The 15,553-nt window shown below is 41.7% G+C and overlaps 1 protein-coding gene across 14 annotated transcripts in view; it reads right to left on the bottom strand.

Moving 5' to 3' along the window:
* ptprsa (protein tyrosine phosphatase receptor type Sa) overlaps window positions 1–15,553 on the bottom strand; it is a 224,716-nt gene that overhangs the window by 22,358 nt on the left and 186,805 nt on the right. For 7 of the 14 annotated variants that reach the window (XM_046391868.1, XM_046391867.1, XM_046391871.1 and 4 more), the window contains 5 exons: window positions 14,943–14,954; window positions 14,614–14,729; window positions 9,683–9,730; window positions 5,638–5,735; window positions 2,902–3,025 (listed from right to left, as the gene is read on the bottom strand). In XM_046391868.1, the coding sequence (XP_046247824.1) occupies window positions 2,902–3,025; window positions 5,638–5,735; window positions 9,683–9,730; window positions 14,614–14,729; window positions 14,943–14,954 (398 nt within the window). The remainder of the gene's footprint in view (window positions 1–2,901; window positions 3,026–5,637; window positions 5,736–9,682; window positions 9,731–14,613; window positions 14,730–14,942; window positions 14,955–15,553) is intronic. The other 7 variants (XM_046391873.1, XM_046391878.1, XM_046391880.1 and 4 more) reach the window with 3 other exon arrangements.

Raw genomic sequence — 15,553 nt, 5'->3', positions numbered from 1 at the left:
CACATACGCTAACCCTGTTTCCTAATCAATGAAGGTGTAAAAACTCTAGACTAGAAAATGAGTAAATTATTTATGTAATGACTTCTCACACCTCTTATTGGTGAAACAAGTGAAAATTGGCAGAGACCGGAGAAATTGTTTGAATTGTCCAGAGAGAAGTGGAAGTGGCTTAATATAGGGACTTTAAATATTTTTGTTATTATCACTGCACAACAGATCTTTGTGCTTCACTTGAGAATAATAATTAAAGACAAAAATAAATGAGATGTTAAAACAATCTCACAGACTTTCTCCCCATCCGCTACTGCTGATCACAAGGAATCCTCAGTTGTGGTTCCTTTTGAATGGATTCAAATGCAGCGACTTCTACGCCGTCATAACTTCCTGTAGCGCTCTTTTATCATTTTCTTTTTCTCTGTCTGTGCTTCTGCTGTGGTTTCTGTAGATACGGCGTAGCGGTTTACATCTGATTTAAAACCACCAAGGACGGAGGGTGGTGGAAGACATAAAATAGCATGGAGTAAATCAGCCACTCAGCCACGACAGCCGGGAGGCAGATCCAGCTACCATCCCTCTCAGTCCACTACTACGCTCTGTTGCACACCGATCCCACTAAATCTTGCCATAAGGCACCCCTCCACATTGTTGGGTAGACAAATGTGTACTGGCAATATCTTAATGCAAGGATGGTGTACATAACACCTGTAAGCTGTATTGCAAAATCCTGCTTCAACAGACTGCATGCAACTATCAAAGTACTCTGTGGCATCCTTTAATGTGTCTGCAGCAGTAACAGAACACTTCAAAGCTAATACATGTGGTTCACTGCAAGCCTTCACCAGGAGCGATCCTGATACCAAGTGATACAAAGTTATGTAAATATCTGGTTTCATCATGTTTAGCACAAATCTGTCATTAAGCTCAGATCTGAGGAAACCAGAGTGTGCATTCAAACAGTCAAGGTGTCCTTGAGATTGGTGCAGAATCACTTCAAGCTCAGCAATTTAAGTTGTTCTAGGAGGAAAAAAAAGAATCCATCATGATGTAAATGTAAACAAGATAATCTGTGATTATAATATGTCTAACAGTGTGCGTCTTATGGTGATAAGACAGAACATCACCTATCTTCATTTAACAGACTTCTACAATCCTGTCAGTTGAAAAGAGACTCCTGCGTGGTGGCATCTGTGTTGGAGAGTCAGGTCTCTTTGACTGACATCTCCTCACTCAAGCGACAAACAATGAAACGCTCGACTGGGCTAATTTAAGAGAGGACAACAACCAGTGTGGAGAGGAAGAATACGATAGAGAAGGAGAGAGAGGGGGAGAGAGAGAGATGTGGGGGAGAGCAAGAAAGAAAGAAATGAACAAAAGAAAAAAGAAAGGAAAAATGTCATTAAAACGGATACCACGTCGCACAATCCGACAGTGGTGCCTTGGCTTTAGTCATAGCTAAGTGAACAGAGAACGGCAGCGTGCATGAATTGTTCTACTGCTGCGACTAATGGCAAAATCACTGCAGTGTAAAATAGAAATTTCAGACTTGATTAATTTATGTATTTATGGACGAGGCATTTTTTTTTTTTCCCAGGGATAATTTTGTTATGCATGTTGTCGCCCCCTCAAATTGGCCTGACTATTACTGAATCTCGAAATTCAGTCGCAGCAGTTAGCTCACACAAAAGAAAAGTACTGTGGAGTAGAAGAGTTCGGCGCTACTGCGAGGAGTCTGTGCGCTCTTCTGGTGATGCAACACCAGAACAATGTCAGCTGTGAAGGGTGACTACCTCTGACAATGTCCCTTGAGATTTGGGAGTCAGACGGAGAGTTTTTCTGGCTCAGAGATTCTCACTAGTATGTCTGTGGGCAGTTAGGGGGAAGTCATGAGACTGGAGCAGATCTGATGAGACAAATGGGAGGCTGAAAGCACTGGTTTAACTCCTGGGTCCTTCCGAGCGCTGGGCCCAAAGATGGAGCTGGAACAACAAGTCTTCACCCAACAGCCCTAAAAATAATATGATCCCATAAACTGTTTAGCTGCTCGGGGACCAAGATGAGCCGAAAGACGTCTTCCATTTAGCCTCCAACAAAATTTTGCTTTGTTCTATAAATTTACTGGTTGTCGCTGAACTGAATCTGAACTTCACATACTATAAATTATTTCACTCATATCTTATTCTATTTTTCTTCATGCTACTGCGCTGACTCAAAACAACACCGGAGTAATCAGCCCAGTTTGGTGTATTTCTTACTTTTATTCCGTCTCCTTCTTTATTCTTTTCTGATCGCGGTAAAATGCAGTATTTAGGGGTCTTTGTTGAATTTAAGAGATTCAAATAGCTAAAGCAGCTGAAGTAGCTAAAGTGCAGATTAAAATATCTGCACTTTAGCTACTTCAGTACAGACTGATCTATGCTCACGTCATGATCCACCTGCTGACCATTTGCACTGTTAACCTCACCTACTTGCACTGCTTCCACTCTGTACTACCTCATTTTTGTACTACCTCCAGAACTATATTTATTTTACTTATTTCATTTTGTTTTACCTCACTCTCTTTTATTTTATTCTATTATCATATGTTACTTGTTCTTACGTTCTATGTATGCACCAATCACCAAGACAAATTCCTAGTAATGTGAAACCTCTTCACTTACATGGCAATGAAGACGATTCTGATTCTGAGTCTGATTAATACATTCTATTCTGCAGTGATGTGCACTGTTCTAGTTCAGTCTTCTCTGTCTAGTCCCATCTGGTCCAGTATATGTCTATCCAGTAGAAATTCCTAATTACTTAAAATGACTCTGTAATTATGAGTATCTCCCATCTGATCTGCAAAGAGCTGAGCTCATCTCTGAGCTGGTGTAGGTGCAGAGTGTGAGAACAGCTGAGCCTTACCCTCGATGGGAGCCAGGATGACGCGGGAGTGGTCATAGGCGATGACGTTGGCGTAACGATTTTTGGGCTTGTTCACCTCCAGGTTGGAGTGTTCCCAGGTGAACTGCTGGCCTGGATCAATAGACTGACGGGGCCGGCGAGACAGGCAGAACAAGCACACACACAAAGAATAAGTCAGAAGAGCTGAGCATTAACAGTGGGACCTAAATGTTTTCATAGAAAGAAGAGAAAGAGTGTGTGGTGGAAGGGTCGGCTGAGAGGGATATTTCCCTAAAGGAAAAAGAACATGGTATCATGAAAATCTGCTTGCCGCATGCGTTGAATACTCAAAGCAGCTGCGCACAGTACTTTATCAAGATCATTAGTGTAGCAGGCAAAATGACAAATAACCAATACTGATGAAGGCGACGGAGGGCGTGGAGCGAGGCCCGACATTCGAGCCAAAGACAAATTCAGACGCCTCTTTAAAATACAATGATTCCAGATAAATATTCTGTTCCCTTGTCAAGATCATTAAGTATTCCATTACAAGTTGTTGTTTGCGTCTGGATGGGAGCTTGAAGGATATTTGCAGTTAGGGCTTCGGCGCGCAGGGCGGGAGGCTTGAGACGGAGGCTGCAGCTGAATGACGTCCAACTGGAAATCTGATCTAACAATTTCCATGCAATCATCAGAGCTTCCCTCTGTTTTAGCTTCTTTCCATCTGTTTTATTTCTTTCTGTCCTCTTATCTCTGTCCCTCTTTCTCTGTTGCTGTTTTCCTTATCTGCATCTCCCCTTCAAATATTTCTGTCTCTCATTATCTCCTCCTCCATCTGCCATCTTCTCTCTGATGTTTACATTCCCTCCCTTAACAGTCACCCTTTTACTATCTTCCACTTTTTCGTCGATTACCTTAAGTCTGACCGAGGGACACCTAATTCCAGAAATGATTTTAAAAGCAACTGAATTGTGAATCGTGTACTCAAATTCTGCTAAAGAATTACTTCTTCTTCCTCCTTATGATCCATGATGACAACGAATGACAACTCCCGTCAAGAAGGCAGTCTCTGCAGGACTCTCGCTGCCTGACAGGAGATAGATAACAAACTCCATGGCTTCAGCATCGTCAGGTAAAAACCGCTGCTGCCTTTTCGCTACCGATTGTGTGTCAGATGATCTCCTCTTCATCTCTGCTCTCCAGCTGAGATACCCTGCTCTCTCTCTTTCTCCCCTCACTGAATCTTCATCATTAAGCAAGCCTCCCCACCTCATTTCTCTCCTTTCTCCTCTCGCCGCTCTTCCCTCCATTTTTTTTCCTCCTCCCTCACATCCCGCCTGGCTAAAAACCAATCAGTCAAAGCCCCGTAGAGCTGTGCTTGGCAAGCCAGGGCGCTCGGACGAGCAGCCATTCATCAAGAAAATAACAAAATTAAAATTACACTTCTCTATTTAATTTGGTCATTTATTTTTCCTGGGGGGTGACTGTGGGAAGGGGCAGGGGGGGGACAGGGACTGAGTGAAAAAGACAGAGTGGGAGAAGGGACGAGCGAGCGGTTTAATGCTCTCTCTAAGCCAAGTAATTAGAAGTTGTTGTTGTAGCAAAGCATCAACTTTGGCATCACGTCTCTCTTCCCCCTGCGAATGGAACAAGCTTGTCCATTTGGTGCACAGCCCGGATGTGGTTTTATGAATAATAGATACCAAAGAAATACTGGATCGCTATGAGAAGTCATTATCCACCAACATTCACCGGCAGGCATGATGACAGCAATCTATGCTGGTGTACCTGCTTCCTGCGTTATACTGGCGTGCATCGAGGCGACAGGCACGGTGATTTAGGGATGGCGAGGAGGGGATATTGCTTGTATGCAAACGAGAGCTGATTCAGCACTCCTGATTTCTAATCAACTCTGGTGTCATTTATAACCGCCACGGCCTCAGAGCCCAGACAGCTCAGTTACCCCCGCTACACACACGCGCACACACAAACACACACACACGTACTTTGGTGAAGGCTGACTGCCAGTGTGCTTTTCCCTAAAAAACACATTAATGGAGTTCTGTGTACACAAGAGTATATCTCAATTTTAGAAGAAAGAAGGTCATTAGGGTGTGTGAAGAGTTTTATAACACGTAGTTTTACTCTGTTTTCTTAAAGTAAATCCTTGAAATACCAAAAGCCTTAAATCTGTTATTTCTAGTTCTCAGTTTAGACAGATTTAAAAAAAAAAAAGAGAAAGATTTCATCTTTCAATCAGATTTCATTGAAAATTTTAATTTTCTCAAGCTTTATACGTGTTTTACTTAATGCTGTTACCCAGTTAGGTAACTAAGACGGACACAATTTGAATGTCACAAAAGCACATGTTTCATTCTGCAGCAGCAGTATCCAGCTTTTTTTTTTATTTCCAATGTTTCCTGTTGTACAACTGGATCCATTACAGAAGAATGATTCTTTTATTTAGCAAAGAATTTGAAGAAATTGCATTTGGGAGTTGAGGAACTGCAAAAACCCGCCAAGGGAAATTTTATATAATCGAAAATGACAATTGTCTTGCTTTGCCAGGTTGAGGTAGTCTATATTCTGAAGAAAGAAATGGCTGAGAAAAACAGATTTTTTCCTAATTGCTCAAACACCACCACAAGAAACAGCCATTTCCCTGTGGGGATTCATGTCCCCCTTCAATGAAAATGTAATCAGACAGAAATCAATACTGAGAAGAAACTCTGACCTTTGAACCTTTGGCCCACTCACCTCATACTCCTGGGAGAGCTTGAGATTGTCATTGGCCTTGAGAAGCTCTGTGTGTTCAGCCAACTCTGAGATAGGGATGGGTGGATGATTCATCATACCTGCTCGCCAAAGAATTGAGAGAGAAATTCCACACAGGGGAAGACGAGAAAGAGAGTTCATCAGTATCTTGAACAGGACACAAGTTCAAAACTTTACACAACACACCATTTATGGGTGTGAGGATGCTTTGCTTACATGACATACATGGTAGTTGGGTCTTATTGGTGAGAAAGCTTGTGCAGAACACGGTGAATGTCAGACAGCAAAAAATGTATTGATTGGTGACAGGTTATAGGCACTTGATTGGACCAGGTCAGAGCTCAAAAACAGTGATGGGAGCATACACAAACTAAACCGTATTAGTTCCCACGATGTCATGATGCTGACAGATGGACAGGATGACACGACCATGAATGTATCCAGAGAAAAACATGGATTATGTCCCAAACATTCAGAGGTATAGATTGTTTTAACAGCTTGGGAAATGAATTAAAAATGACACAGGATGAAAAATCTAAGGTTTTCATGGTGAAATCATAGACAAGAAACACGACAGCCCTTTTTACTGTCCGAATCAATGGGCTGCCTTTGTTGACAAAAATCCCGTGTACTCCTTACTGATGATAATCAAAAGTAATATTTACTTTCAGTGTTGCTGCTGTCAGCAAAAAAGAAGCAACCCCAATACTTAATGAACAACTTGATGAACACGTCTTTAAGGACGGTTTTAACTTGAGACAGATTTAACAAATTCAAGTCGACTTGGTTATTTCTCATCACTGATACATAAACAATGTGATTATTTTCATCTTTGAACTTTATCACTTTCAGCACCATCCTCAGCCAAAAGGAAAGATGAGAGAAAAGCTATGAAAAGGATTCCCATCTGGATCAGACCTGGCATGTCTCACATGCTTGCTTCTACTGTATCCTTAATCTGTGATTCTCCTGTCACGCTGTTAGCATGATGACAATTTTGTCAGTTGCTTTTATGAAAAGGAACTTATTCAAGAACGAAGCCCTGACCTGGGGACTCGACCTGGGAAGGGAGGTGGGAAGGGGAGTAAGGACGTTTAGGAATGTGAGTGATGCTGAGTGACACAGTGAACTGCTCCATTCCAGCCAGCCAGTACAAAGCAAGCAAGCTGCTGTTTCTGCCCTTTCCTCCTTCTGCTGGTTTCCTCAACCCAGTGAATAGCTGCCTTAAGAGGAACAACTCTTACCTTTCAGAATCGCATAAAAAAAATGCTCTGTTGCAGGTCCAATATGCTATCCTCCAAAATCTGTCTGTGGTCTATCCCAAGGAGTTCCCAGAAAGAACTTTGTTTTTTCCCCCAATTCAGGAAAATTGCGAGATTTATTATTTCTTTGGCTTACTCAAATATCCTCTGAATATTGCGTTACTGTTGCTACAATATTATCAGCCCTGCTGTGCACTCCAGTCACTAATCCATTTATGAACATAATGCTGAGGCCATGTAATGGAATATGAAGCAGCCCAAAGATCGCGGCTCTGTCCCTGCACATGGAATGGCAACGATTAACGCTTTCATATTTTCAGAAAGGGGTCTCTTTTCCTGCAGAGTGAGGAGGTCAAAAGTCAACAAAATGTTTAAATCTCTTCACAAAAAAAAAAAGTTACAAAGGCTTAAGCGGGCGTGCAAATCGGCATAATCACATTAACCATCCTTAATTTTCCCTTTCTCACAACGCATAACATCCTTCCAATGTCAGAGGGGTCACTGGTGTTTCAGCTGCTTTTGTTGAGCTTAAGAGAGGGAGCCCAACTCTTTGTGCTGACAGTCTTCATTAGTAATGGTAATTTACTTTACACTGAGAGAACAAAGCAGCAGCGTCAATTACACGAAGATTAACAAAGATTACAATGCACATATGAGACAAATGAGGAGATGACACTGGATGCCGCGACATCCTCCAGGAAAATGAATGGACACACTGCATTAACAGCCTACTTGACAAGAGATGAGCAACAAACACCCATGCCCTTCTTAATAGATCATTTAACTTTAAATGTTTCCATTCATAGTGTTTACCTACTTTTAAAGCCTGTGAATTTCTTTTCAAAATTTATAATATAAGCTCACCAAAACCCTTGTAAAGCAACAGGAGAACTCAGATTATACTAGTGCATTTTGACAAAGACGTGTTTACTTATTCTGACAAAGCATGCACATTGCTGTGGCACCACTTGAGAAAGAGACGGCATTATTAGTCACTTCCGATGTGGGAATTAACTTAAATGAGCATCAAGAAAAAGAGGAAATATTGCAAATTAAATTTGGTTGTCAGCTGACTTTCCTCAAATTTAAAGGGAAAAGGTATCAGAAGCGATGAGCGAAATAAATAAATGCATATGCAAATGAGGGGCCCTCACTTCTCCTTGAGAGAATAAGAGAGGGGAGATCAAAGAATGTTTTTGTGGCGTTTGTGTGTGTGTGTGTGTGTGTGTTTGGTTGTGTGGTTTACTGTGTGGGTATCTCTGTGTGTATCTGTGAGTGCGCATGAGTTACTGACATACTCAAACTCCATCAGCTCCTTTCAGTTTGTGTTTACTGCCTGCATTACCGTCTGCATGTATAAGTGCCTGCTACAGCTAGAGAGATATATCAGGCCAAAATATTTTCACATACACCAAATAAAGCACTCACGGCCGTTGGGATAGTCTGAAGGTTATACATACCAGTGTTTGCTTATTTCCTCAAACTTTGGTAGAATGTTTTTGGGAAACTTGTATGAAAACAATTTGAACACTGAATACTCAGACTTTTCCACTGGCCAGCATTGCCAAAGTTAAAAGCTGGACCTCGTGGCTAATTCAGTCTGATTGTACTGTTCGTCTGTTTCTCTCTCTCTCTCTCTCTCTCTGGGTACTTTTCCAGCCTCCCCCATTTGTTTTGTTCTCATCTAAAGACAAATGAATCGATCTCGCCTGATTTGTTCTCTTATTAATTTTGTTATTTACACGCTGCACGCACACTGCTGCGTTTATCCAGGAAAAGACTTACTTTCGAAACTAGACTTGCCCAGTGACCCGCACTAAAGCAAAGTCACTCAAGGACAAAATATTGTTATTCGCCACACTTTCATGTAAAAGCCCTCATCTTTCCCTTTAACACATCCCACAGTCTTTTCCATGCGCATACAGATTTTTCCTCCCCACCACAATCAACAACGTAATCAGTGAACACAGAAAACAAACTCGCACCTAATTAAACATTTTCAATCTCCCGATCTGCAGTCGATGTGCCTGAGAAATATAATGATTCTTTTTGATGCAGCAAAGCATTCTCTCTAAAAACCTATTTATGATGTTGTGTGTTTCCATATAGAAGGGACGAAGTCCAACTATGGGTGGGCAAAGAAAATAAAGAGGGGGATACATGGGGAAGAGGAAAACCAGAAACTCTGCTTTTTCTCTTGGATGATCCTTTTACACTGAGCAGGGAAGAGGGGGTGATCAAATGTCGAGCCATTGCTTGCCACTGCTTTAATTAATTCTGCTCGTTATCTGTGAGCGCAGAAAAGACCCTGTTACTTCAGAATGGAAATGGAGCAGAGGTGGTGAAGGAGGAGTAGGAGGAGGAGGAGGAGGAGGAGGAAGGATAAGGGCGAACAACAACAAGATGGTGAGGAAGAGAAAGAGGGATAACACAGATTGTACTCCTGTTAAAAAAGAAAAAAAACACCTCTGAACCATCCCTACATCAGCAGAAATGATTGTCAAGTTATTTATGCATGGTGGATTAATGCACAGCCAACAGCCCAAGTGAATATAGTGACTGACATCCAATTAAAGGAAAAAAAAACCACGCAGTCTGGTATACAAAAAGAACCCAACATCAAATTAATTAGTGCTGGACTTTTGGTGCAGAGTGTGAAAAAAAACAAATAAATGCAAATTATGTATTTGTAAATGAAGGCAAGCGGGTGCTAGAAAAAGAATAAAGAAAGCTGGTACGCAAATGCTGAAAGCATAGAGACTAACTTTCATAGTCAAAATCTGCTTCACTCTGAGGACTGCTTAGACCAGAATCTGTAAAGAACAGCAAACATAAGGGAAATTGTTTCAAAAGGCTGTAATGCAACAGAAGACTATGTAAAAAGAAAACATAACAATGTGCAAAATGATAAAAGGCCAAGAAATGAAACACTAAGGCAAAAGTACATTTGATTTACCAACAGTTTACCATTAGTAAACTCTGTCCTTTCTCATGGTGGCCTGAATGACAGATTTGAGACGAGAGAGCCGCACAGACATGGAAAAGTAGGGCATACATTATCAGATCAGAGCAGCTACAGTCCTCCTCAGTAGAATTTTGGTTAGCCATGGGCTTCGGTGTTTGATGCCCTTGCTGAGAAAACCCTTCTGCTAAACCTCATGTCAATGGTTATAAAAATCAGGGATAACAAAATTGATTTGCTATCTCTGAGCTTTTATAAGCACCAGTTGGAAGGGCCCATTGACAGGAATGAGAAAGAGACAGAGACGGGAAAAACCAGCTTATGTTTCCTGGTGAAAACAAACTCTGAGAGTTTCCTTTGTCTGAGGCATTGGGAGTGAAAGGTGTGGAAAAGTGTCCACATTCTTTGCTGGCAGCTGTGGAGCCGGAGCTGATGGGAGTCGGAGCTCGGACGAGTCTGCCGAGGGCTCAAAGTCTCATCTACGCCAGAGGAGCAGTCCTCCGAGACTGCAGCCAGTTTTGCTATGTCTGAGTAGATTCAAGTCTTCTCGATTGTTAAAGCAGAAAGGAGCCATCTGTGACAACATTTACTGGAAATGTGGCTAAGAAAGGAAATTTGATGGTGTGCTGCCAGCCTGCCCATCAAGCAAAGGGTGAAAATTTGTGCCAGGGCCGAAAGCTGAGATCAACAGGGTCACTCAGGGATTTTAAAATAAATCAATAAATAAAGGGATCACATCAGCTAAAGATGGCAACTTTGATCCAGAGATCCAGATAATTTGTTCTTCCATAGAAAAAGTGAAAAATGGAAATGGAAGCAGAAAGAAGAAGAAGAAGAAAAAAATTGACAAAAATGAAGCAAGACGTTTATTTTTCTAAAAGAAATTTTCGGTTCCTTTTCCAAAAAAGCTTTGACGGAGTGAAAAACGCAGGTAGATCGTCAATACCAGCCAAAATGAGTGATTCTTTTATTCCTTAATAGGAAAAAACTAACATGATTAGTTATCCCAACAAGTGTTAAGGTCAGTTCTGCAAAATGAAAGCTGCTTAACTGACTTTTGCTGGGTTTACCCGCTCGGTGTAACAGAGAGGACGTCGGGCCAGCGGCTCCAAATGAGCACAGACAGATGAAGACATCGAACTCCCCCCTCTCCCTAATTGATTTGTGACAATGACTAATTAAACCTAGCGGGGAGTGCTCTGATCCTCTGTCTCCAAACGTCATTCATCACAGCGGGAGGGAGGCATGTCTGATTATGTTTATGTGTAAGCGTGCGTGCCGTGTGTGCGTGTGTTTTGCTAGAGCTGCTTGTGAGGAGGAGGGCACGGATGTTGCCATCATTGCTTTAATCCGAAGGAAACGAGTGTGTTGGAGATGCACGCGAGCGACTGGCTGGTGTCCGTGGGTTTTGCGAGTATTCGACGCTGTTCGCTTTTGATTTTTACATGCTCAAATGTGGAACTCTTGTCTTCTGACACAATTCTGGGGGCGTGAAGTGCAATACGCAATGCTGTGTCGGAGGGCAGAGATAAAGAGAAACACAGATGGAGACAGCAGAAATTGAAAACATATCAGAGATACGATGAAGAGGGAACCAAGAGTGAGACTCAGTTCACCTGACTGTTAGTTTGCGTGAGGAGAGGTTTTATTTTTTCATTTGTGCCCTCTAACATTAATGATGTGAATTCAGATTACTTAGCACAGTGGCAAATGCCAAAGTGATGACGAGAAGATTTTTGAGATACACTCCATAGCTACCACTGTTATCATTATAGTTTACCAGCTTTTAATGTGAAATACTTGGAAGGGTTATGTGAGAAACAGAGAAAAGGGGGAAAAAGATGCTGAAGACAAGAATGAGTACTTCAAGCCAAAGACAGAGGAGAGGGGGCTTAGCTGCAGATATACAGTTGATATGCACTTGTGCTGCTTCATTACTTTGGCCCCATTTGCCAATTAAACTCCAGGCAACAATGAAGATAATAAAAAACACGAGCCACTCTGCACCCCAAGGAGTTATGGGATTGTCACTGTGAGGCTGTTACATGTCCTACAGGGACACACGCACAATGTACACACTCTCTGAAACGCATCAGCCAAGCTCAGCCTATAGGAGGCCTCATCAAAAACATATTTTTTGCTCCCCAGCACTAGGGGTCACTGAGCACACATTGCCGATGCAACATATGCTCTGCTGGATCGGAGAGGCCTTGGATAAGTGCACTGGGAGTATGCTCATTTGAACAATGGCCGCTATTAGCTGATGGGGATGTTCACAAATGCTCACCGACCCACTTAATTGGGCTAAAATGTCCATTCAAATTAAATTCCCCGGGTGCGGAGATAACAACTTCTCTCAGTGCTACGGAACAACGACAGGACTGTCGAATGAGAATGCTTGTCGTATATAAAGAGAGGTCTCAGCATGTATTGGTCTGTGTCAAAAAAAAGCAGCAAGAGATTGTAACAAGTGTTTCTATTATTTAAGGAAAAGACGACAGCTGAGGACATAATGGAAAGCGCTGCAAGTCAGAGAGACAAATAGCAGGAATGGCCATTATAACCTGGTGATTACAGAACCACTGATAGGGCTCTGAATACCAGGCAAGATAAAGATGAGGACACTAAATTGAACTTCCACATTTCTGCATATAAGTGGGTTTGTGCATCTCCTTTCATCCTTGTATCTCACTCCTCTGATGTGAAGAAGTCAGTTTTTTTTTTCTTTTTTCTGAGATACAAACTCAGGCAGCATAAGCGGGCTCCCAGAGAAGCTGAAGAGAAACGCTCCATTTTGAAATTCGATCCTTTTGATGGAGCGGAGACTGGCTGTGGATGACAGATGGATGGCTGAGAGACAACAAGGCTAGCAGACAGAAAGGCAGGAGGCAAATAAGAGGGAAAAGAAACAAGGGAATGCACGGGGAAAAAAGGTGGATGTGTTTATACTGCCTATGGAGGATTTACTCCTTTTCTGAAATTTGCTTGGGTGGGTGGTAACAATGCATTTGAAATACAGTGGCAAGTTCCTCAAAATTCAGGTGTCAGTCTGCTGTCAAATAAACCGCTTGAGGAGAAAATAACACTAAATAATCTAAGCCGAGAACTCACAATAATTCATAATGCTTGGCTGAGGGCAGCATTGTTTTAACTTCCTTTAACCAAAATGCTTAACCTGACAGGATGGCAAGTTTCCAAAATCGGTCAAAAAAGATTCTACTAGTACATCATATAACGTTTGACAATTTAAGGCTTGTAATAAGGCAGCTGGAACTTAACTGAAGCAAATACGTCAAACGGGAAAAATAAAAAAAATCAAACTTGGTCCCAGTAAGATTCAGCCAAACAACAATGCCAACAACGCCGCCACAGCCTGAACCACGGGAGGCTAAATAACAGAAAGACAGGCTGCTAAACTGTCTAAAAAGGACGAAGAAAGAAGATGGAGGAGCTTTTAGAGAATGAGGGTGAGATCTGACGTGGACAGTTGTTTCAGGCTTTAGCTCAGATGTGAGTGAGACAAAAAAAGGAAACTGGTAAAAACCTCAAAGAACTTCAAAACAGCAGTTGCTTCCAACATAAACAATATTAATAAATAACTGAATTAATTAATTACAACAACAGACATCATTTTCTAACTATTCGTTGTTAATCTTAAATGGCTAATTGTTACAATGGGACATGGCAAACAGAAAAATGATTTGCAGGTAGTTATGAAGGCACATAATGTCAAACAGGACGATGTAGTACTTCACGGACATCATTTATGTCACAGCATAAATTTAACTTGAAGTTACTTCATTTGCGAATAGTTTATCTCTGTGCTGGGTTTTTGCATGTGCGTGTGTGTGCCAGTGTTATAATCTGATCTCATAACACATGTTAAATTATGTTTATGTTAAATATTAAATATTATGTTTTGTCTTTCATGAATAAAAGATTTTCACTGTAAATGAATAATCTGATGTCAAGAAGGAAGGTCAGTTGCCCACAATAATACAGCAACTGAGCTTTTGACAGCAAATTTGTATATACTATATAGACAAAAGTATTCAGACATACCTCTTTATGGGCCTGCTTTTCGGGGGTTGGGCTCAGCCCCTTATTTCTAGTTGTCTGACGCTGGTCAGACATTAAGGTCTTTCTATATACTTGAAATGTTTCTGGACTTTTGACCTTTTTAGACATTTGTGGCGATAACAGGCATGAGACCCCCTCACAGTGGAAATTCAGTTACGACAACAAAATGCAATCTTCAGATAGTTTTTTAACAGGCCAGCTTTTATCCAACAATCAAAAGTAGTTATGGGGGGGTGGGGGGGCTTAATAATCCACAAAGTCTTTCGCAACGCATAGCTAGTTGTGTTTTCGCTTATTTATTTATTTTGTTTTTGTTAGGGGACAAAGTCAAAAATAAAACTTTATCTTAACCTGTTAATATTTGTGATGAGATGACAGTAAAACACTTCAGTTTTCCTTAAAGATGATGCAAAGCAGAGGTCTTTGCAGGTTTTCCAGGCTGTCACACCTACAGCTGGCTGAGTATACTTCCTTCTTAACATCTTTCATATTCATCAGTGAAAGTGCCAAACTGATTTTTACCAAATGGCCAATGTGTACAAATACAATGTCTATGCAGTATATTTGTTTCACTATACCTCTATACAGTATGTTCAGTTTTAGAATGAGGGCTGTTCTGTTCCTCAGTGTACATGTGGTGCGTCCTTCCTGTACCTGGAGTTTGAAAGTTGATGCGTCTCATCTCCACAGGGTCCGTGGGATGGTGGGGTGTAATGTCTGCATTGTTCAGCAGACATTTTGTCCGTGGCTCTGACTCTTTTCTTTTGCGGCTGAAGAGTAAGACAAACGAAGAGTACAAACAGGGGGAGACGTACAAAAAAAAAAAAGCACAACAGAATAACATTTGGTGAGCAAGAACTGGTCAGCTGAGAATGCGTATCAAGTACGCAAAATTCTCCTTCACTAATTAAACGCATCTGTTTTGCTGAGGCAGGCTACTTTGTCTTCCCCTGTAAATACAATAAAGTATGGCTAAACCTTACCTGTCAGGTTTGCTGTTTCCGCAGAAAGCAATAGGAGTCAAATAAATATATAAAGATGGCAAAAACACAACACACAAGGAGAAAGGGAGAAGGGGGAGGCAAGAAGAGAGACAAATCAATAGAGAGCAGTTTAAAATTCACAGGGGTCGCTGCTGGGCTCGCAAAATGCGAGATAAGGCTCATCAGCATTTGGGGGAGGTGTGTGCACGCGCGTGCATGTGGGTACATATATAAGTGTGTGAGAACAATGAGCATTCAATGAAATGTGCAAGTAAGTGTGTACATTCATAAACCTGTGTTTTTGTGTGTCCGTGTGCATGTGTGTGTGCGTGCACGAGGGTGCAGATACAGATGGGGAAGGGGAATGTCAGGGCCAAGGGCAGACCCGGGAAACACTGTTCACCAGGGAGAGATGGACGGGGGGAGACGGGAGAGCGAAGGGGAGAGAAAGAGAAGAGAGAAAAAAAGAGAGAGATCCAAGGAGAGATGTTACTCTCCCTAACCACCAATACGGACGTAAGGCAAGGTCAGACAATCAGGGATCATATGACAACAACAAGCTGTACTTGTGTTGCTCACACCAGCCCTGTCCCCCTTAAAATAATTCAGAG

The sequence above is a fragment of the Scatophagus argus genome, chromosome 6, assembly GCF_020382885.2.
Source record: "Scatophagus argus isolate fScaArg1 chromosome 6, fScaArg1.pri, whole genome shotgun sequence".
NCBI lineage: Eukaryota > Metazoa > Chordata > Actinopteri > Scatophagidae > Scatophagus > Scatophagus argus.
Note: the sequence above shows the minus strand (reverse complement) of the source record. Positions and strands in the feature narration are given on the sequence as shown.